Genomic DNA, 23,707 nt, shown 5'->3' on the forward strand with positions numbered 1-23,707 from the left:
ATGTATGCAGAATACAACACCATACAGTAAGTGAGTTTGATTTTACACCGTTTTTAGCAATATTCCAGCAATATCACGACAGGGGACACCAGAAATGGGCTTCACACATTGTACCCATGTGGGGATTCGAACCCAGGTCTTCAGCGTGACGAGCGAACGCTGCAACAACTGGGCTACCCCATCGCCCCCAAACATAAAGACGACATATTGGCAGATCATAGGCAACATACAGACTACACCATCTTGTGTTTTTACCTCTTGAAACGTTCAATACGTTAGAACCAGTTATTTCAGAAACTACGGGTAAGTCTTGAATTTCTGCACATAGTAACTGACTTTGATATTGTATGTGTAGTACTGTAATGCAAGAAATCGCCATCCAGGCAAATCTGGGGTTCAAACCTAGGACCAGCAGATCCTGACAACTCTGCGGTACAAGTTATTGGTTGTTAAGACTTCTTCGTACATTCCGCATGGTTAATGCCTCGTTTGCACCTCCTTCTGACGCCAGAGATAAACAATCGACATGTTTCGCTCTTGTGTATAAATGGAACATTGTTTCATGTTGAATATCGATTTCTTTGTACATGAGAACAAAGAGAAATCGACTGCCCGCCCAGAAGTCCTAGATAAGATATAGTCTCTCAGTGATCGAATCGCCAGCATCATATCACAGAGGACATGAGATCGCTATTGCACATAGCGCTGTGGACGGCCTGGAGTTTCAGGTAATGCTCTTATGCTTTGTTCTATCCAATAACAATTAAAATTAAAGTTCGTTTCCACTTTTGAACCATGGAAGTGACACGTATCAGCAAATTATAGTGCTGAGTAAGTATTAATGAAACAGCATATTTGGTTACCAAACACTATATCAGAGTTCAGAGTTTTAATGTAATTTCAATGTGATATATTGTTTGCTACTTAAACGATACATTTTTTATAGTTACTGCCGTGATATGGCAGGTGTAATACTGTAGGTATAAGGCAACAAATACTGGCTTCTTTATGTGAACTGAGATAATGTCGATGGCTCCTGCCAATATTTACCAGTTAGGTATGTGGGATTCCAGGTTGCGCTGCAATATCTTCAGTTGTCGTTTATTCAGTCTGTATTTATAGGGGATCTAAATAGGTGATCGTCGAGTAATAAATACATGTGGCAATAATAATGACAGTAACAACAATAATTATAGTCATCATCATAACGAATCAGGAGAATAGTTTCCAAAACAAACCATACCAATGAATTTTACCATTTAAAGCCATGTTTTCCTGCAAAAGTTTTCTGCTAATTAGAAACCTGTTTACTGGTACCCAGAAGACATGTTGCCCCATTTTAGCTAGGTGATTTCGGTTTATTAAATGAGTAAATTCGATAGCAATAATAAAATAGACTGTAAAACAGATTACATTGAACTTGAAACTGTTATCATGATAGATGAAAAGATTCAGTTACGGAGACCTAAACGATAATGATTTTTGGATCGGCATTCTATAAGTTGGTGAGTCAAAGATAAAGCTTACAACTTTATGGATGTTTATTGCATAGAGCGTTTCGATGTAGATTCCTGCACGGTCTACTCCCATTTGTGAGAACTCCCAGTTGTGAGACAGTGGAGTAGGAAATTAGCAAAGAAAACACATCTTACTCCCCTATCTGATATAATGGATTAACCCGCGCTAATTATGGATTAGCTATTTAACTGAATCTTGTGGAGGTAACTTAAAGAAACTCTAAAAGATAAAGTAATTAACCTACTCAGATAAATGGCTTTAAAAAATAAACATTTTGTGTAGGTAACTTCGTGATCATTTGAAAGAGAAATTAAATTACCTACTCAGATTTACGTGTTTGAAATATCTAGCAATAACTGTTGTAACTATAATTAATCAAAATGTATTTATTAACCTTTGACTGCTCTTTCCGATCACCATTATGGCAGGCCTTTAACAAGTAGAATATATCACCAGTTCACGATAATCTTTTTCAGTATTTCAGTATCTATTGAAAACAATAAATGCTCTTCAACGAACAATGTCTTCTGTGTTAATTAACTCATTAATGAACTATGCCTCCTGGGGGTACTCTTCAGCAACAGGGCTGTTCCCACTTTCATTGTAGGGATGGGGAAGCACCACCTGTGTGCACTGAACCATTAATTAATGTGTCTCACAACTGGGAGTACTCACAAATGGGAGGACACCTCCTGCACTGTTATCAAGCTAAAAGTGATAACGGTGTAAGAATCTAAGTCAAAACATCGCTCTATGAAATAACAAGACGTTGTCATCCATAAAAATGTATATTTCATTCATATAATGATTTTCTTTATTTTCAACCATTATGAAATAATATGTGATAGCGTTAATCTGTAAAAGTACTTTGATACATCAGAACAGCCAGCTATAAATGAGTAAACCATAGTAAAGGTATCCGAAAGCTCATTTGGAACGTAAATGGTAGTTCAAATTAAACGGTATTTCAAATTCTCTGCCCGAAAATTTATTCAAAAGAAGAAATATGATTCACAAAGAACCGTGATCTTTTGTCGGTGTAATTTTGTAAATTTGATGCATTGATTCCACCAGAATGGCCAGAATAAGAAGAAATTGGGGGGGGGGGGGGTTATTCTCGCGTTGACCTTGACCTTGACCTTGCCAAATGGTGTTCCAGCGTAAGGGCCGTGCTGTACGACCGGAAGTGGGACTTCGAAGACCTTGTCAAAGATGGCGATGTCCTGGCTGTGTACAAGGCGACCACGAGGGCAACGTGTTCCAGTTACTGTCTGGCCTGGCAATGTCACTCATTCTTTTTCAACAATCTGACGTTCGAGTGTCGGCTTCTGAACAACACATTTTCTACCAACACGGGATCGGCCACAGCTCTTGGCTCTACATATTTTACCATTTCACAAGGTACATATGCTGTATAAAGGGGTTTATGTTACAAACTGCATGTAGTATTATTCCAGTCGTATTACAAAAAGACTTATAGTATCAAAATACTTGTTGCCAAGTATGAAGGACAAACATTGGGCAACTACAAAATCAGAACCGGTTTTGAAAAACCTGAGAGAAACATGTTTACAGTACTTTCTATGAATTAACAAATCTTCCTAAAATTAATTAAAATTTAAATTTCTTTTCTCATGATTTTGACGGTCATTTGCAGGAATACGTATAACTAATGAATGGAATTAAGTAATACAAAACAAACACCATGATATAAACCTAAAATGTCCTTTACGATAAACCTTTCATATTTGATGTAGCATTAGTGAACCATAGGCCGGGTTACCTACCCTCACCCAATAAGATCAGTACAGTCATACTGTTCACGTCAACATGACTCGCCATGCATAACAAATATCAAAATAGCCTGTAAAGGTAAAGTGAGTGAGTGAATGAGTTTGCTTTTACGCCACTTTTAGCAATATTCAAGCAATATCACGGCGGGGGACACCAGAAATGGGCTTAACACATTGTACCCATGTGGGGAATCGAACCCGTTTCTTCGGCGTGACGAGCGAACGCCTTCACCACTAGGCTATCCCACCGCCCCTGTAAAGGTAAAGAGGAACATTATTATGATATCTATACTAGTATTTACTATGTGTTCTTTAGAACAATCATCAGTTACCTGGTCAATTGTGTCTAATCATTTGTGTGTAAGAAATTGACTATTACTGTGTAGTACTGTCTATCCATATATTTATTGTACTCCGAAATCACCCAAACTGCCAAACAAAATATAAACTGAGGGATTAAAGAAAGTAAACCATAATGAAAAACATACAAATAATAAAAGGAGGCAGTGTATTTGATAGGATTATTGTAATTGTGTTTAGGACCATATATATAATACGTTTGAGGTCTTTTCGGCGCCTGTTTCCAGCAAGTAACACTTTGATAGCGTTTTTTGTTACTGTTGTTGGTTTGTTTTGTTTTGTTTTTATTTTGTTTTAGTTTGTTTTGTTGTTTTTTAGTTGGGTATTTGTTGTTTCTGATGGTTTTGTAATGTTTGTTGTTTTTTGTTGGTAATGATTTTGGTTTTGGTTTTGTTTTCTTTTGGTTTGGTTTGTTTTTTGTTGTTGTTTTTTTAAAGTATGCAAATGCCCAGTTAGGTCAGGGCTGTTTTTGAAAAATACTGGATATGTATGGAGATGAAACTGAGTACATGTATATAATGCATGCAGGGAGGCCAGTCAAACTGTTGACTATTGAAGAGACGATTAAAATAAATATTTAATAGAGAAACTATTCATGTTTCAAGAGACATTTGCATTTGCAAGAGGCAGTCTGACATACATTGAACATTTTTTCAGCATAAGGAAAGCAGTGTTTATTCGACAAAAATATATTGTGATCTGTAATTCAATAACCTCAAGCCAAACTATATCCTCACTCATCATCACCATCACCGTCATGTCTTTATGTCTTCATGTCGCCATGGTTTCACCAACATTTGATAAGGGTGTTCCTGTCTTGCACTAAAATTGTGCACGCATGGTATGGTTCCTGGTCCGTACAGTTCTCTACCCGTGAAGGTCCGGGTTAGAATTGGTCTTCAGCAACCCATGTTTGTCGTGAGAGGCGACTAACGGGATCGGGTGGTCAAGCTCGCTGACTATGTTGACACATGTCGTCGTTCCCAATTGCGTAGATCGATGCTCATGATGTTAATCACTGGATTGTCTGGTCCAGACTCGATTATTTACAGACCGCCGCCATATAGCTGGAATATTGCTGAGTGCAACATTAAACAAATAACCAACCAAACACACAGTTCTCTACTAAAACCATTCCACGTACAAATGGTGAACTCTATTTTCATTATATACTATCCAAAAAAAGAAACGCATGGGCCAGAAATCTGTTGCGAAAATGTTGTATTTTCAAACATGTTTAACTCGTCCACAAATAGAATTTAGTGCATGAATTTTTACACCAGTTTAGAAGAAGGTAATGTCTATACAACCAAGTGGATAGTTTTAGATAACGGAGACGTTGAGCGTGATGGTGACGACGTAGCACGGTCCCGAAATCGGGGCTCCTGGTTCTAAACCAATCTTTTTCAACCTGTTCCGTACAGTTTGACCGGATATCCTCCGAAGTTCAGGCACCCTGGTTGCTGCGCTCTCACCCGTGGCAGTACGATCACGTAAATGTAGTACCCGGATGTACCGATCTTGGGCTGCAGTGGTGACTCGAGGTCGGCCTGTACGGGGACGGTCATTTGTTATACCTGTTTGGTTGTAACGAACAGCAAGCCGTGATATCGTGCTCAGACTAACATTCAGACGCCTGGCAATAGAAGATTGGTAATCTCCAACGTTCATTCTTTCAATGGCGATGTTCCATGTCGCAGAGTCAAGACGTTGCGAAGTGATTTGACCTTGAAACTCCTTCAAAACGAATGCCAATTTCCGAAAGTAATCTGGATTTTTATTGCCAGACAGTGCATGCTCTTTACTGCACAATTTCAACAGGAAGGTGATTTCTGTTGCGCTGTGGCGATGCATTTTTAATTCTTGTAAGAAGACTCATCAAAATCAACATTTTCAGGTAAAATCGACTTTTTACTTGTGCAACTGTGTAAAATCATGTTATCAACACTTTTTTTGTATATTTTGACGATTGTTTGAACACAATAGGTAATTAATAGATTTTTTAAAATACAAATCGCCTATGCGTTTCTTTTTTGGGATAGTATATATTTAGCGTCTGTTAGCCCGTGCCATATCAAACCAGCACAAACCGATGCCTCAATCAATCGTTACTCAGCATTGTTACGTATCTTTCAAGGATTGATTATTAAATGTATACATGTCACGTACTAATCTTGTTTGTATTCATCCCTTTTATTCGGAATACAATATCTAACAAAATCGATCATATTTCATAATATCTAAACATCTGAAGCATACTGTATCACTCAAACCACTTTGTTTTGATTGCTCTTTTATCACGGCAAATATTAGCAAATATTTACTTGTACAGTAATTATTTAAATCGTTTTACGTTTTTGTCAAATTTTGATTGTCACTGCACCAACATATGTTTGGGCATATGGTTTAATTAGTGTTTGTTTATTGTCGTTCTCAGCAATGTTCCAGTAATATAACGTAAATAATCGAGTCTGGACCACTCAATCCTGTGACTGCCATCGATCCCCGCTACTGGGATACGATCATCCTTGTCAGCGAGTCAGGCGAGCTATTCTCGAAACTTTCGTAGCCCTAAGAATTCTTAACATTGATCGTAGCCAGTGTGTTAAGAATGGGCTTAAGAAGTTCGTAGGTCTACGAACGTTTCGAGAATAGCTCGCCTGAACACTTAAACCGGTTAGTGGCCTCTCGCGTCTAAGTGAAGCCCATTTCTGGTGTCCCCCGCCGTGATGTTGCTGGAATATTGCTAAAAGCGGCGTAAAACCAAACTCTGTCAGTCAGTCAGTCTCGCGTATACACGGCATAGATTGTTGAAGACCAATTCCAAACCGAAACTTCACGAGTCATGATTGGATGACATTAAATACCTTCGCTGACAAGCAATAACTACAGTCAAGAATACTAATGTGTTTTCCTTTCTAACATCTCTCCCTGGGCAGATTACCATTAAGCCAATTACAAAACAAATCATTTAATAGTTAGGTGCATGATGGTGAATGGGTTTGTAATGGGCGATTTTCAGTCAATATTCGTATCAAAAGCGGAGTTTTATTGGAGTAGTGTACGTAAAGTTTGGATCATGGTTGACGGCGCCTATACATTAAACCATCCAGTTATACACTCATTAGACACGAATGGTCAATATGTTCTGTTGCGTTGTGAATATCGCCGTAAATAAATTATATAACGTTCACAGTAGATAATAATTAATGATGTTTATCCCTTGAAACTCATTTCACTGGAAATCTCCTTTCTATCAAGTTTCAAAAAGTGAATTCAAGAGTATAAAAACGTTTAACTAGTGAAGGCCGCTCTTACAATAATTGTGAATGGATCGATCGTGCTGATGGAACCGGTTGAACCGGCTATTTAGGAAACACATACTGTTCAAATTAGATGAAACTAATTACAATGTAGAGTGAGTGAGTGTTTTCACAACTCTATATTATACAGAAACAAATGAAACAAATGTCTAAAATTCAAGTGAAGATATAATATTTTCATGACATTGTATTTATATGATATAGTTAAATAACACACGGCTAGTCTTTATATCTCGAGAGCAACGCGGGGATGAATATGCCTAAACAAAGAGTGAGTAAGTGAGCTTGGTATTACGCCGCTTTTAGCAATATTATAGCAATGTCACGGCGGGGGACATTGGAAATGGGCTTAACGCATTGTACCCATGTGGGGAATCGAACCCGGGTCTTAGGTGTGACACGCTTTAACCACTAGGCTACCCCGCCGTCCCCTACAAACTCAAACACTGTCGGAATGTTTCTATATAAATCAGAAACATTCCGACACTGTTCTAATTTGTAGGGGCGGTGGGGTAGCCCAGTGGTTAAAGCATTCACACCAAAGACCAAGGTATGATTACCCACATGCGTTGTTTATATACAAATCAGACCTGAAAAGATCCGGGTTAGAATTGGTCTTCAGTAGCCCATGCTTGTCGTAAGAGGCGGCTAACGGGATCGGGTGGTCAGGCTCGCTGACTTGGTTGACATGTCATGTATACCAATTGCGTAGACCGATGCTCATACTCTTGATCACTGGATCGACTATTCCAGACTCGATTATTTACAGACTGTCGCCATATAGCTGGAATATTGCTGAGTGCGGTGTGAAACAACAAACAAACAAAACCACAAACACACGGTTCGCAGGCAAATTCACGATTCTGTCTTTCTGTCTGCCCGGTTCTCGATACCGCAGCGAGAAGCTCCTGTCTGTCGTACGGTCCCAGTAGTAAAGGCAAGACACTTTTATGGATGACAACTTCTATATTTAAATTTAAACTACAACGGTATCAGGATCGATAACGAAACGTAGCATTTTTTCTAAATGGAATAAAGACATATAGAAAAGTAATTTGGCTCTACTGTCACTCATCGGCTCATTTGATGTTCTTGGTGTATAAAAACCTGATATTGCATCAGCTCAAAAAGCCTTGTACAATCAAACACCCTTGTGTCGAAATTGGATGTCGAGCCTACAGTTTTCCTCGAAGAAGTCTTCGGTTGTGTCGTGTTTGGAATATCTTGAAGTATATTTACAGGTCCCTTCAAAATGGACACAGCAGTGTTTGACTGTACTGTTTGTTTTAAATTAAAATCTTAGCCTGCATGAATTCATTTTTCTAAAAGAGTTTCATCTTTAACAACAGTCTGATGCATGGTATCAATCCATAAAATCAATCACTTGAATTATTAATACAATCTTTGATTGTCAAGCTCATCGAATTGCGTTTCATCATGTCCCGCCGGCAAAGTGTTTTTTTGCTTTTGATGGATGTTTTTCGAAATTCATGTTTATTGGTGACTGCACATGCAATTCATGCAATTCATGCTACCGTTGTCGTCATTGTCAGGAACCTGGGGCGGTATTCCTAAAGCTTCTAAGAATTTTCTTAAGAGTTAAGAATTCTTAAATCCACTAAGAATTCTTAGTTTCCATAACAACGTTTAAGAAAAAACTTAGACAAGTAATTTTGTTCTTAGTTTTCTTCTTAACTTTAAGAAACCTCATGAGGTCACCTAACCTAGTTAAGAAAATTCTTAGTTATCCAATATGGCGGCTCACGGAAATGCAAACTTTCACACTAGTAAGAACGTTTTTGATATGTACACCGACAGAGAGTTATTACGACGTTATCGTCTTGACAGAGGAGGGATAGAGTTGGTAACAGGCTTGATATAGGATGAAATCGATGCACTTACCTTTAGAAACCGGTCCTTACCAGCCCTATACAAAGTGCTTGTAACATTGAGGTTTTTGGCTACAGGCAAAATGCAGCTTTGCAATGCAGATGACATGGATATTTCACAACCAACAGTAAGTCGGGCTGTAGCGCAGACGTTAGCTGCACTAAATGCACCTCATATTGTGCAGAGATTCGTTTCGTTTCCATTGTGTCAAAGACAATTAACCGATAACGCTAATGAGTTCGCTCACGTTGCAAACTTCCCAAATGTGGCCGGTGTCATTGATGGGACCTGTTTCGGAGATAGAGTAACCGGATGTTGCGGTCTTCTTGGGGAGTTGTGACCAATGGTCTCCCACTCCTGGGATGGTCAGTGGTCTGACCAGTCTGCTGGAAACGGCTAAAAAGGTTGACGATAGTTTGTCGGCTGCAACCAAGAGTTCTGGCAACGTGGCTGTTGTTTGCTCCCATGTGGGACATACCGACGGCTCTCTCTCGTCTTTTCTGCTGTTAGCCTTGGCATTCTTTTTGTGTACTTTTCTATGCAATAATGTCAGTTCATCTCGCGGATCATCTTGTATATCGTTATTGCATGAAATGCACGTGCAGTCACCAATAAACATCAATTTCGAAACAAATCCATCAAAAGCCAAAAAACACTGAAGTTGTCGTGTTAGGGTTAATGATTCACATGTTGTGTGTTTGGTGTATCATACTGACCACAGATTTCAAGTATACTTCATGGGTTTTCAAAATATTTTCGAAATTATGGGTGTAAAGTTTCTTTTGCACGTCAGTTTAGCTAGAGTGTTGCGGACTGTGGAGTTAAACAAATATTCACACACCCTACAACATCTGGCAGTATTATTAGGAATGTCAACAAAATCTGTCAGACGGGATCGGCTGATTGTGCTGAATAATGCGCTGAAGGCGGATTTCATGGCCAACCTATTGGATTCAGATTCAGGTGAACTTTTAATTTTAAGACCTCAGAAAATATCCACCATTCAGAGAATGTTCAGTGGAAGCAATCTAAATCATCTTGATTAGGAAGTATCATGAATAATTGGCTGTATATGGGTGTGGGTAGACGTACTGCTGCATACCTCATTTTGTGAGATTGTTTCAACAAAATTACATGACTCCACTCTTAAATTACCAAATACAAAAATCATTTTCCACATATATGCACCCCGTTTGAGATGTGACCATCTTTCTCACAACGGCTTGACACGTTTTGGCTAATACTGAATATTTACCAAGCGCTTTGGAAAGAATTCATTTCGCACATTGATCTAGTCATATTTACGCATGCCAGAGCCGTAACCAGTCCCGAATCCTTTGATGAGAATTCGAAACACGGACCTTCACGGGTATTCTTCTTGTTTGTTTTTGTAATTGTACGCCGTATTCAGTCTTATTTCATACGGTGCGTGTGATATAAGTATCCTTTTAAACACACTGTGATAAAATAGAGTTATTCGTGGTTGCTAAAACATGGAATAACGTAATGTCCTGGCCGGCAGTCAAGTCGACCACCATCAAGCCTTTTATCCCCTGAAGACAACTACTGTGGTGTTGAGGATAGAGCCTCCGTCTGGAGAGCGACAGGTCGGTCGTTCGATTCCTTGGCTGCGTTATATCAAGACGTTTCAATGTGGTTACTGTTAGGGCTGCGCAATATAACCGGTATACCGGTATTTACCGGTTCAGACATGAAGACGATACGTATTGCGATACGCTGATCGAAAACCGGTATTTTGACTTGCATTCGGAAAACGTCGTAACACTCGGAAATCTTCGGATATTTCCTTGTTTCATGTTATCAACACTTTTGTTGTATATTTTGACGATTGTTTGAACACAATAGGTAATTGATAGATTTTATAGAATACAAATCGCCTATGCGTTTCTTTTTGGGATAGTATATATTTAGCATCTGTTAGCCCGTGCCATATCAAACCAGCACAAACCGATGCTTCAATCAATCGTTACTCAGCATTGTTAGGTATCTTTCAAGGAATGATTATTAAATGTATACATGTCACGTACTAATCTTGTTTGTATTCATCCCTTTTATTCGGAATACAATATCTAACAAAATCGATCATATTTCATAATTTCTACACATCTGAAGCATACTGTATCACTCAAACCACGCTGTTCTGATTGTTCTTTTGTCACGGCAAATATTAGCAAATATTTACTTGTACAGTAATTAATCGTTTTACGTTTTTGTCAAATTTTGATTGTCACTGCACCAATATATGTTTTGGCATATGGTTTAATTAGTGTTTGTTTATTGTCGTTCTCAGCAGTGTTCCAGTAATATAACGTAATAATCGAATCTGGACCACTCAATCCTGTGACTGCCATCGATCCCCGCTACTGGGATACGATCATCCCTGTCAGCAAGCCAGGGCCCCGTTTCACAAAGCTCTAGTAAGCCTAAGATCTCGTAACTTTTCTCATAGCATTCGTGCCTCCTATACTGTAACATAGGAGGTACTAATGCTACGAGAAAAGTTACGAGATCTTAGGCTTACGTGAGCGTTGTGAAACGGGGCCCAGGGCTCTTATTCTCGAAACTTTCGTAGCCCTAAGAATTCTTAACATTGATCGTAGCCAATGTGGTGAGAATGGGCTTAAGAAGTTCGTAGGGCTACGAACGTTTCGAGAATAGCTCGCCCCGAACACTTAAACCGGTTAGTGGCCTCTCGCCTCTAACACGGCATAGATTGCTGAAGACAAAACCAATCTTCACGAGTCATTATTGGATGACATTAAATACCTTCGCTGACAAGCAATAACTACAATCAAGAATACTAATGTGTTTTCCTTTCTAACATCTCTCCCTGGACAGATTACCATTAAGCCAATTACAAAACAAATCATTTAATAGTTAGGTGCATGATGGTAAATGGGTTTGTAATGGGCGATTTTCAGTCAATATTCATATCAAAAGCGGAGTTTTATTGGAGTAGTGTACGTAAAGTTTGGATCATGGTTGACGGCGCCTATACATTAAACCATCCAGTTACTCTCATTAGACACGAATGGTCAATATGTTCTGTCGCGTTGTGAATATCGCCGTCAATAAATTATATAACGTTCACGGTAGATAATAATTAGTGATGTTTATCCCTTGAAACTCATTTCACTGGAAATCTCCTTTCTATCAAGTTTCAAAAAGTGAATTCAAGAGTATAAAAACGTTTAACTAGTGAAGGCCGCTCTTACAATAATTGTGAATGGATCGATCGTGCTGATGGAACCGGTTGAACCGGCTATTTAGGAAACACATACTGTTCAAATTAGATGAAACTAATTACAATGTAGAGTGAGTGAGTGTTTTCACAACTCTATATTATCCAGAAACAAATGAAACAAATGTCTAAAATTCAAGTGAAGATATAATATTTTCATGACATTGTATTTATATGATATAGTTAAATAACACACGACTTTACATCACGAGAGCAACGCGGGGATGAATATGCCTAAACAACGAGTGAGTAAGTGAGTATGGTATTACGCCGCTTGTAGCAATATAGTAATGTCACGGCGGGGTACATTGGAAATGGGCTTAACGCATTGTACCCATGTTGGGAATCGAACCCGGGTCTTAGGTGTGACACGCTTTAACCAATAGGCTACCCCGCCGTCCCCTACAAACTCAAACACTGTCGGAATGTTTCTATATAAATCAGAAACATTCCGACACTGTTCTAATTTGTAGGGACGGTGGGGTAGCCCAGTGGTTAAAGCATTCACACCAAAGACCAAGGTATGATTACCCACATGCGTTGTTTATATACAAATCAGACCTAAAAAGATCCGGGTTAGAATTGGTCTTCAGTAGCCCATGCTTGTCGTAAGAGGCGGCTAACGGGATCGGGTGGTCAGGCTCGCTGACTTGGTTGACACATGTCATCGTATATCAATTGCGTAGACCGATGCTCATACTCTTGATCACTGGATCGACTATTCCAGACTCGCTTATTTACAGACTGTCGCCATATAGCTGGAATATTGCTGAGTGCGGTGTGAAACAACAAACAAACAAAACCACAAACACACGGTTCGCAGGCAAATTCACGATTCTGTCTTTCTGTCTGCCCGGTTTTCGATACCGCAGCGAGAAGCTCCTGTCTGTCGTATGGTCCCAGTAGTAAAGGCAAGACACTTTTATGGATGACAACTTCTATATTTAAATTTAAACTACAACGGTATCAGGATCGATAACGAAACGTAGCATTTTTTTTAAAATGGAATAAAGACATATAGAAAATTAATTTGGCTCTACTGTCACTCATCGGCTCATTTGATGTTCTTGGTGTATAAAAACCTGATATTGCATCAGCTCAAAAAGCCTTGTACAATCAAACACCCTTGTGTCGAAATTGGATGTCGAGCCTACAGTTTTCCTCGAAGAAGTCTTCGGTTGTGTCGTGTTTGGAATATTTTGAAGTATATTTACAGGTCCCTTCAAAATGGACACAGCAGTGTTTGACTGTACTGTTTGTTTTAAATTAAAATCTTAGCCTGCATGAATTCATTTTTCTAAAAGAGTTTCATCTTTAACAACAGTCTGATGCATGGTATCAATCCATAAAATCAATCACTTGAATTATTAATACAATCTTTGATTGTCAAGCTCATCGAATTGCGTTTCATCATGTCCCGCCGGCAAAGTGTTTTTTTGCTTTTGATGGATGTTTTTCGAAATCCATGTTTATTGGTGACTGCACATGCAATTCATGCTGCCGTTGTCGTCATTGTCAGGAACCTGGGGCGGTATTCATAAAGCTTCTAAGAATTTTCTTAAGAGTTAAGAATTCTTAAATCCACTAAGAATTCTTAGTTTCCATAACAACGTTCTTAACTTGTAAGAAAAAACTTAGACAAGTAATTTTGTTCTTAGTTTTCTTCTTAACTTTAAGAAACCTCATGACGTCACCTAACCTAGTTAAGAAAATTCTTAGTTATCCAATATGGCGGCTCACGGAAATGCAAACTTTCACACTAGTAAGAACGTTTTTGATATGTACACCGACAGAGAGTTATTACGACGTTATCGTCTTGACAGAGGAGGGATAGAGTTGGTAACAGGCTTGATATCGGATGAAATCGATGCACTTACCTTTAGAAACCGGTCCTTACCAGCCCTATACAAAGTGCTTGTAACATTGAGGTTTTTGGCTACAGGCAAAATGCAGCTTTGCAATGCAGATGACATGGATATTTCACAACCAACAGTAAGTCGGGCTGTAGCGCAGACGTTAGCTCCTCTAAATGCACCTCATATTGTGCAGAGATTCGTTTCGTTTCCATTGTGTCAAAGACAATTAACCGATATCGCGAATGAGTTCGCTCACGTTGCAAACTTCCCAAATGTGGCCGGTGTCATTGATGGGACCTGTTTCGGAGATAGAGTAACCGGATGTTGCGGTCTTCTTGGGGAGTTGTGACCAATGGTCTCCCACTCCTGGGATGGTCAGTGGTCTGACCAGTCTGCTGGAAACGGCTAAAAAGGTTGACGATAGTTTGTCGGCTGCAACCAAGAGTTCTGGCAACGTGGCTGTTGTTTGCTCCGATGTGGGACATACCGACGGCTCTCTCTCGTCTTTTCTGCTGTTAGCCTTGGCATTCTTTTTGTGTACTTTTCTATGCAATAATGTCAGTTCATCTCGCGGATCATCTTGTATATCGTTATTGCATGAAATGCACGTGCAGTCACCAATAAACATCAATTTCGAAAAAAATCCATCAAAAGCCAAAAAACACTGAAGTTGTCGTGTTAGGGTTAATGATTCACATGTTGTGTGTTTGGTGTATCATACTGACCACAGATTTCAAGTATACTTCATGGATTTTCAAAATATTTTCGAAATTATGGGTGTAAAGTTTCTTTTGCACGTCAGTTTAGCTAGAGTGTTGCGGACTGTGGAGTTAAACAAATATTCACACACCCTACAACATCTGGCAGTATTATTAGGAATGTCAACAAAATCTTTCAGACGATTCCTGGTACATTGTATTTTGAGACAGAAAGACTAATTCACAGAATCCCTAATTCCATTTTTGGTGAGAATACCACGAAGTTAAAGAATACAGTGTATGAAAGCTATATACAGTTTGGTCATTAATTGTGTATTTCCGTTTTAGGCGACGCTGTGCCCGCCGCTCCATTACCTGGTAAGTATCCACAGATTCGGGGTGATAGAGGTTGTCCTTCACTGAATGAGTGAATGCGGTTTTTAACCCGCCTTTGGCATTATTCCAGCAACATCACGGCAGGGGACGCTAGAAATGGGCTTCACACAATGTATCCATCTGGGGAATCGAACCCAGGTCTTCGTCGTGACAAACGAACGCTTTAACCACTAGGCTACCCCACCGCCCATAATGAGACAATGGCTCAACACAGTATTCAGTCATTTCACAACGTGCCGGCTTGACGTGGGAGCGAAGCCCGAAGTTATGTGGGATGTAGTTACTACGTGTCTAACCCCCGATCACGGGACTGATAAACCTGAGACATGTAAACCTGGTACCATAATCGGGGTAGACCGGGATTCGAACTCACAGTCCTGGGTTTTGGCGTGTCCAAAGGACACAGAACTGCAATATCCTAGACAACAGGGCAAACTGAGCCAATGTTCTTCAAAGCAAACACCACAGTGTTCGAACTACCACTATCAGCTATTGGTCTGCCTTATGACGATAGACCGATCCAGTCCCGGCCGATAAGCCCCGCCCACTTCGTTTTTGACGTTAGGGGGGACAACCACGGACTAATCACAATGGCGTCACCGCCGGCGAAACGTACGTGATTGCGAATGTTGTTGATGAATTCTGCTTGTTGTACTTTGGTATCCGTCGTTTGTGAATGATATTTTAAAAGGAAAGTTATACGTATTTTATTTTCAATATATTTAAGTTGACAGGTTGTATAATTGGCGAATGAAAAAGTAGTTAGATCTACATGCCCGATGAAAAATCGTCTGAGCCAGCTGCTGAGATTGGGAAGCGTATTTTCTACCAAATAATCTATCCGGCAATTCACGTTCGTCTAAGATATTTGCAGGGGAAAGGTAACTGAATTATGTTTGTTGTTTTTTCTCAAAAATTCCCATCGTAATATTATAAAAACCGTGAACACAACCACATGTTCAAGTTGCAGATCGTTTCGGTATCTATAAAAAGATTGTCAAAACTGCGCGTGCCACCTTTATTTATTTATCCGTTGTTCAAATTTAGTTAAATTAGAAGTTTGAGAAAACATGGTTTTCTACCTTTCAAGGAACAACGCAGGAAAACAGTATCCCGTCTACTACTTCGTCCACCTTGTTTGTCTGTATATATTATCTGGAAAACGTTACTGGACCTGTTAACACAGTATGTTTTCATGGATGTATCTGGACATACCCAGAAGCAAATATTCAGCAGCTAATCTGTAGCTATTCTCAGTAAAATTTCTCTCTTCAAAATCTGTACACCATCCTAAAGTGACACTGAATATAAGGAAAGTAATTTTTTAAATAATCCTTTCCAATTTATTTTTCTATGTGTACTTTGTTGTGGAATCCTAATCTACAAACCCCCACTATAATGGACTTCATGAACTGCAGGTATGTCACACCACCATAAACACAAAGAATCCAAGATACAGTCTGCACCTGTACACTGACACATCTTCCATAAATAGGAAACGTGTGATGCAAAATCTTGGAACAGAGGATCCACAGTTATCCGAACAATTAACTAGCATTGAAATAGAATGTTACACAACTTACAAATATACTGCTTTTTCTTCAGATATATTTAACTGCTAACTACTTATGTAAATAAGAGGCAAAGAATATATTCAAAGTTTAAAGCTTTTTGTCAATAAAATTACATATTGACATTATTGCTTCTTAAACAATGATAATCTTTGTTTTATTAGATCTGAGACCATATCCCTTAGGGAAATAACACTAATTCTGATCTATTTCCTTTTCTGAGATACTTACTAGTGTCATCAAAATTATATTAAAGTTGCTTAAAAACTTGGTAAAAGTCATAACAAAAGTTTAGGAAAACATACATGAAAATGTCCTGAAGCTTTCACCTCCTGCAATTAAACCAGTGTGCAATTAAATATGAATTTAAGCTTATTTTCCAAATAAGCATCAACAAACAACCTTGAACAATTTGTCCAAAACCAACATCTTAATAAACACTACTTTGGCTCAGTCTTCAAATATTGGTAACCTCCTCAAAAGCTGATGATTTCTAAGAAAGTATTACATGAAATCGGGGTTGAATATTATATGTTTCAATATCCATTCCAGTTACATGAACAGTCAACTTAGAATTCTGTAAGTTACTTGGTTCCATGACTGAATAATGCCTGGATGTGACCAAAACGTAGCCTTTGGGGTTTTTTCAAATTCTCTGGATGTTGAAATAACTTTATTATGAGTGATGATACTAGTGATCACTCTCTGAATAATCTTATTAGTAAACATATTATTTAAAGACCAAATATATCTTAAAACAAACTAGCTATCTTAGTACCAAGTGATTGTTCAGCCATGATATGTATATAGTGTTTGTTTGCCTAGTTCTGCCTTAAATTCACATGAATCTGATATGTGAGTCAATAAGTAATTATTAATAATTGATTGGAGTATTATCTATTTCATTACCTTTCCACGTTTCCTGAAGGAGGCAAGCTTCTTAAAACATACCTTGCTATCATTTCCAGTGAATAATAATTAAAATGACAGAACTATGTTATTACTCCTAAAATGTACCAATGAAACCCCCACCCCCCCCCCCCCCCACCCCACCCCACTCTACAAGTAAAAAATTATGCTGTGACAAAAAATCAAAACAAATAATGTTCTCATAGTTAGGAAATAAACTTATATTTCACTCTGTCCGATATTCCAGAAAGTCACTATTCTTCTCACATAGTTTTCGTCTCCGATTCACATGGAGTAAAGCTAAATCAATTCAAGGTCCCATCTCTTTATAGAAATTCTGAAATATTTAAGACATGGTTTTATAGACACTCATTTGAATTAATTTTGATGTTTGGATATTGCGTGATAGGCAACTGCTGACACTGACAATATTTCCGTTTGGATAAAAATATTAGATCTACTCTTCGAATATTTTGCACTATCAACAGATACTGCACTGTACATATGCCTTCAGATTGTGCTTTTGAAACTTTAAAACATCCTAAAATGTGTGACAAATTTAAGAATATCTAATCGCGAATGCAACCATATCCACCACATTGTTCTTTAATGTAACAAGTTTTGCTATTTCGGTCGACCCTAACCGAAATCAGCTCTCTGTCAGATTTGTTTACATTGTGTCACGGCTTTCTCGCCTGTCTCATTTCAGGTTTATGGTGTACCAACTCAATCCCCAGTAGTGACTACAAACGTGAAGCAAAAACAATTTTGTAGTTACAAGAATTGTACGAGTTTATAACACTTGCAAAATCCTAAACTGCTATTTGTTGTCATCTATTGGTAATGCTTTTGCTCATGTGCGAAAGTGTGTAAATTCGTGAAAAATTCTCACCTTCGAGCAGACGTAGGTTTCGTGAACGACGGTGCCGACATTTAACTGCTCGTTAGGCCTATCGCATTCCTTGATCCGCCTCAGTTTTTTTGTCTTGATCGTAATGGTTTTGTTAAAGGTACACATCAAATCACAGCAATATGTAATAGATATAGCGAGTGTAAATGGCATAATTCGAAGCACATCGCTTCGGAGGCATCGTTTGACCCCGGAAATAAGTCTGACAAATCCACACAGCGCGCCCGGCCTGCTGATTGGCCAAAATTGACGCATGCGCCAGTTTTGATTGACAGACTGGATCGGTCTATTGGTAACGTCATGTCGTAGTATTACGTCATTTTATAACGTTATGTCACAACGTAATAACAATGTTGCAAATTTACGTTGAGAAACGTTATGCTATGGGCTGCTCACAACGTTACATGTGTATAGCAACGTTTCTTATAACTTATGTAACGATAGTTTTCCGTGAAACATTTCACTTGGAGATTCTTTCTTCACTATTCAGCTACAGCTTCTGAAAACACATGCAAATTGACGAATTTGTTTCTTATGCTTTGTTTCTTATGGCGGTATTGTTCACTACTGAGAAAACTATTCAACTATTACCGTTAAATAGAACGCTAGGACAACGCTTAGCATCAAAACAGGTTAGCATCAATAACGTCAGGCCACAACGTTGTGACAACGTAAATAGGAGTCCACAGAATAAAATTGTGACAACGTGAAATTGTTAGATGGGTATATATATACTGGACAAAATAAGTTAGGGATATTGGTAGTTTTATGATTGATATTTTATAAGTGAGTCAGTTAATAAATAGATCAATATTCATCATTTCAAAATTGACATATATCCCTAACTATTTTTTACCAGTATATTATATTCGTTGCAATAAAACATTCAATCCTAACGGTGACAAAATCCAACTGAACGTCTTATGAACATCCCAATTCTCGTCTCTCTATTCATCAAGGAGGCTGCTCCCCATCGGCTCTGAGCGACGGGTTCACCTACGATGCCACTAGTGGACTCTGCTTCAAGATTCACAACAACAATGTGGACTGGACCCGAGCCAAGACTGACTGTACAGATGAAGGCTATCGACTGATTGTGCTGAATAATGCGCTGAAGGCGGATTTCATGGCCAACCTATTGGATTCAGATTCAGGTGAACTTTTAATTTTAAGACCTCAGAAAATATCCACCATTCAGAGAATGTTCAGTGGAAGCAATCTAAATCATCTTGATTCGGAAGTATCATGAGTAATTGGCAGTATATGGGTGTGGGTAGACGTACTGCTGCATACCTCATTTTGTGAGATTGTTTCAACAAAATTACATGACTCCACTCTTAAATTACCAAATACAAAAATCATTTTCCACATATCTGCACCCCGCTTGAGATGTGACCATCTTTCTCACAACGGCTTGACACGTTTTGGCTAATACTGAATATTTACCGAGCGCTTTGGAAAGAATTCATTTTGCACATTGATCTGGTCATATATTTACGCATGCCAGAGCTGTAACCAGTCCCGAATCCTTTGATGAGAATTCGAAACACGGACCTTCACGGGTATTCTTTTTGTTTGTTTTAGTAATTTTACGCCGTATTCAGTCTTATTTCATACGGTGCGTGTGATATAGTTATCCTTATAAACACACTGTGATAAAATAGAGTTATTCGTGGTTGCTAAAACATGGAATAACGTAATGTCCTGGCCGGCAGTCAAGTCGACGTCCATCAAGCCTTTTATCCCCCTGAAGACAACTACTGTGGTGTTGAGGATAGAGCCTCCGTCTGGAGAGCGACAGGTCGGTCGTTCGATTCCTTGGCTGCGTTATATCAAGACGTTTCAATGTGGTTACTGTTAGGGCTGCGCAATATAACCGGTATACCGGTATTTACCGGTTCAGACATGAAAACGATACGTATTGCGACACGCTGATCGAAAACCGGTATGTTGACTTGCATTCGGAAAACGTCGTAACACTCGGAAATCTTCGGATATTTTCTTGTTTCATTTGTGCCAAATATTATTCACATTTTTATTTTATCATGATTAAAATTTGTTATTGAAGCTTAACCAAGCACGGTGATTTTGTTGTGTTTTTGCTGTATAAATCAAGCAGTAACTCGATTATAAGTTGTTTTTTGTGTAAAAATAGTTCATGCAATATATTGCAATAACTATCGCAATATACGCTTTCGCATCGCAATATATCGCAATATGAAAATTCTCTACAATACCCACCACCCCTAGAACTTACTGTGCATGGCGCTAGACATTAACACGAGACAATGACTGATTGGCCCTGAGCAAGTGTAATGTGTCTCAGTGTTCAATGTTACCAGCGCTTTAAGCTGTGGGCTAACCATAAAACAAGGGGCATTGATATGACGTTATATTTTAGTGCAGATTGTCTGGCATATGTGTTGGGTTCACGTGTTATTGTTGAAAAACTGGGATGGGGATAGGGGTGCCTTGGGTGAGACAGTTGAAACACCGGACCAGGGGTAGTTTCTGGTGTTATAACTGAAACACAGGAGAACATGGGGTCTTCAGATGTTACAACTGAAACACAGGGGAATAAATGGGAGGTTTCAGATGTTATAACTGTACTACAGGGGAATAAATGGAACGTTTCAGATGTTACAACTGAAACACATGGGAATATATGGGAGGTTTCAGGTGTTACAACTGAAACACAGGGGAATAAATGGGAGGTTTCAGATGTTACATCTGAAACACAGGGGAATAAATGGAGAGAGGTTTCAGGTGTTACAACTGAAACAGGGGAATATATGGGAGGTTTCAGGTGTTACAACTGAAACACAGGGGGGGAATAAATGGGAGGTTTCAGATGTTACAACTGAAACACTGGGGAATAAATGGGAGGTTTCAGATGTTATAACTGAAACACAGGGGAATATATGGGAGGTTTCAGGTGTTACAACTGAAACACAGGGGAATATATGGGAGGTTTCAGGTGTTACAACTGAAACACAGGGGAATAAATGGGAGGTTTCAGATGTTACAACTGAAACACTGGGGAATAAATGAGAGGTTTCAAATGTTACAACTGAAACACAGGGGAATATATGGGAGGTTTCAGGTGTTACAACTGAAACACAGGGGAATAAATGGGAGGTTTCAGATGTTACAACTGAAACACAGGGGAATATATGGGAGGTTTCAGGTGTTATAATTGAAACACAGGGGAATATATGGGAGGTTTCAGGTGTTACAACTGAAACACAGGGGAATAAATGGGAGGTTTCAGATGTTACAACTGAAACACAGGGGAATATATGGGAGGTTTCAGATGTTACAACTGAAACACAGGGGAATAAATGGGAGGTTTCAAATGTTACAACTGAAACACAGGGGAATAAATGGGAGGTTTCAGGTGTTACAACTGAAACACAGGGGAATAAATGGGAGGTTTCAGATGTTATAACTGAAACACAGGGGAATAAATGGGATCAGATGTTACAACTGAAACACAGGGGAATATGGGAGGAGGTTTCAGGTGTTACAACTGAAACACAGGGGAATAATGGGAGGTTTCAGATGTTACAACTGAAACACACAGGGGAATATATGGGAGGTTTCAGGTGTTACAACTGAAACACAGGGGAATAAATGGGAGGTTTCAGATGTTACAACAACTGAAAACACATGGGAATATATGGGAGGTTTCAGGTGTTACAACAACTGAAACACAGGGGAATAAATGGGAGGTTTCAGGTGTTATAACTGAAACACAGGGGAATATATGGGAGGTTTCAGGTGTTACAACTGAAACACAGGGGAATATATGGAGGAGGTACCGCCCTGTTACAACTGAAACACAGGGGAATAAATGTTTCAGATGTTATAACTGAAACACAGGGGAATATATGGGAGGTTTCAGGTGTTACAACTGAAACACAGGGGTTACAAATAAATGAGAGGTTTCAGGTGTTATAATTGAAACTGAAATATATGGGAGGAACTACAACTGAAACACAGGGGAATATGGGAGGTTTCAGTGTGTTACAACAGGGGAATACATGGGAGGTTTCAGGTGAAACACAGGGGAATATATGGGAGGTTTCAGGGTTATAATGAAACAGGGGAATATATGGGAGGTTTCAGGTGTTACAACTGAAACACAGGGGAATAAATGGGAGGTTTCAGATGTTACAACTGAACTGAAACACAGGGGAATATATGGGAGGTTTCAGGTGTTACAACTGAAACACAGGGGAATAAATGGGAGGTTTCAGATGTTACAACTGAAACACAGGGGAATATATGGGAGGTTTCAGGTGTTACAACTGAAACACAGGGGAATATATGGGAGGTTTCAGGTGTTACAACTGAACACAGGGGAATATATGGGAGGTTTCAGGTGTTACAACTGAAACAGGGGCATATATGGGAGGTTTCAGATGTTACAACTGAAACACAGGGGGAAGAAAGGCTATCAGATGTTACAACTGAAAGACAGGTTAGAAATTAGTCTTTCTGGTGTAACGTCTGAAGCACAGCGGAACAGGTTAGTTATTTAAGTACTAAGGTTAACCCTGGTTTGTACTCGTCTTCTTGCTTCAGACTACACCAATGATGGTTACTGGATGGGGCTGTCACAAGTTAACGACTGGGAAGATGGCACACCTCTGACATACAACAACTGGTTCGATTTGTTCCAGATACTCAACACTGGTAAATGTGGCCTGCTCTACCGGGTCAACAACTATAAGTGGAAGTCCGAGCACTGCAACTCTGCCAGAGGCTTTATCTGTGAGGCGGCCTAGAGAGGCAAACGTGGTAGGGTGCAGTCTAGATAAACCAGACACCTACTGAAGTTGACTACCCATAGAACTTGGTTTCCTTCATCTTTACAACTTCTAAAATGCCATTCAAAGAACTTGTTTGTTTTGTAAGATGGCGGCAGTTGCAAAACGCCTCAACTTCATGATTATGAACTGTTGTGCTGAAAGACTGACTACAGAGGGAAATCCTGTCTAGTTCCAGAAAGCCTTCCGAATTGTCTTGAAACGGAAGTTCTGATATAAATGACATGGGAAGGATTTGACGTTTGGGAAATAAGTGCGTGCGTGCGTGCGTGCGTCTTATTAGCATGCAACGGGGTGTACAGTAAACCCCATTTCAAGCCTGTTTCAAACAATGTCAATCTGCGTTTTCTGAAAATACACTGAGGGATTCCGCGTGACCGTTTTTGGAT

The 23,707-nt window shown here is 39.1% G+C and overlaps 1 protein-coding gene across 1 annotated transcript; it reads left to right on the top strand.

The window, feature by feature from the left end:
• LOC124272413 (snaclec coagulation factor IX/factor X-binding protein subunit B3-like) lies at nt 1–23,688 on the top strand. The gene is made up of 5 exons (XM_046707581.1): nt 1–26; nt 2,678–2,919; nt 15,049–15,078; nt 19,446–19,640; nt 23,074–23,688. The coding sequence occupies exons 1-5, from the start codon at nt 1–3 to the stop codon at nt 23,274–23,276; spliced, it is 696 nt and encodes a 231-aa protein (XP_046563537.1). The 3' UTR covers nt 23,277–23,688.
• The last annotated feature ends 19 nt before the right edge of the window (nt 23,689–23,707 follow it).

The sequence above is a fragment of the Haliotis rubra genome, unplaced genomic scaffold, assembly GCF_003918875.1.
Source record: "Haliotis rubra isolate DU_JTF1 unplaced genomic scaffold, ASM391887v1 Scf17, whole genome shotgun sequence".
Taxonomy (NCBI): Eukaryota; Metazoa; Mollusca; class Gastropoda; order Lepetellida; family Haliotidae; genus Haliotis; species Haliotis rubra.

What these genes read in the sequence shown, in the direction of transcription:
- LOC124272413 (XM_046707581.1), top strand. Translation starts at nt 1, where the DNA reads ATGTATGCAGAATACAACACCATACA. An exon ending in GCAGAATACAACACCATACA is followed by an intron (nt 27 to 2,677) that starts GTAAGTGAGTTT and finishes ATGGTGTTCCAG; the next exon opens with CGTAAGGGCCGTGCTGTACG. An exon ending in GCCCGCCGCTCCATTACCTG is followed by an intron (nt 15,079 to 19,445) that starts GTAAGTATCCAC and finishes CTATTCATCAAG; the next exon opens with GAGGCTGCTCCCCATCGGCT.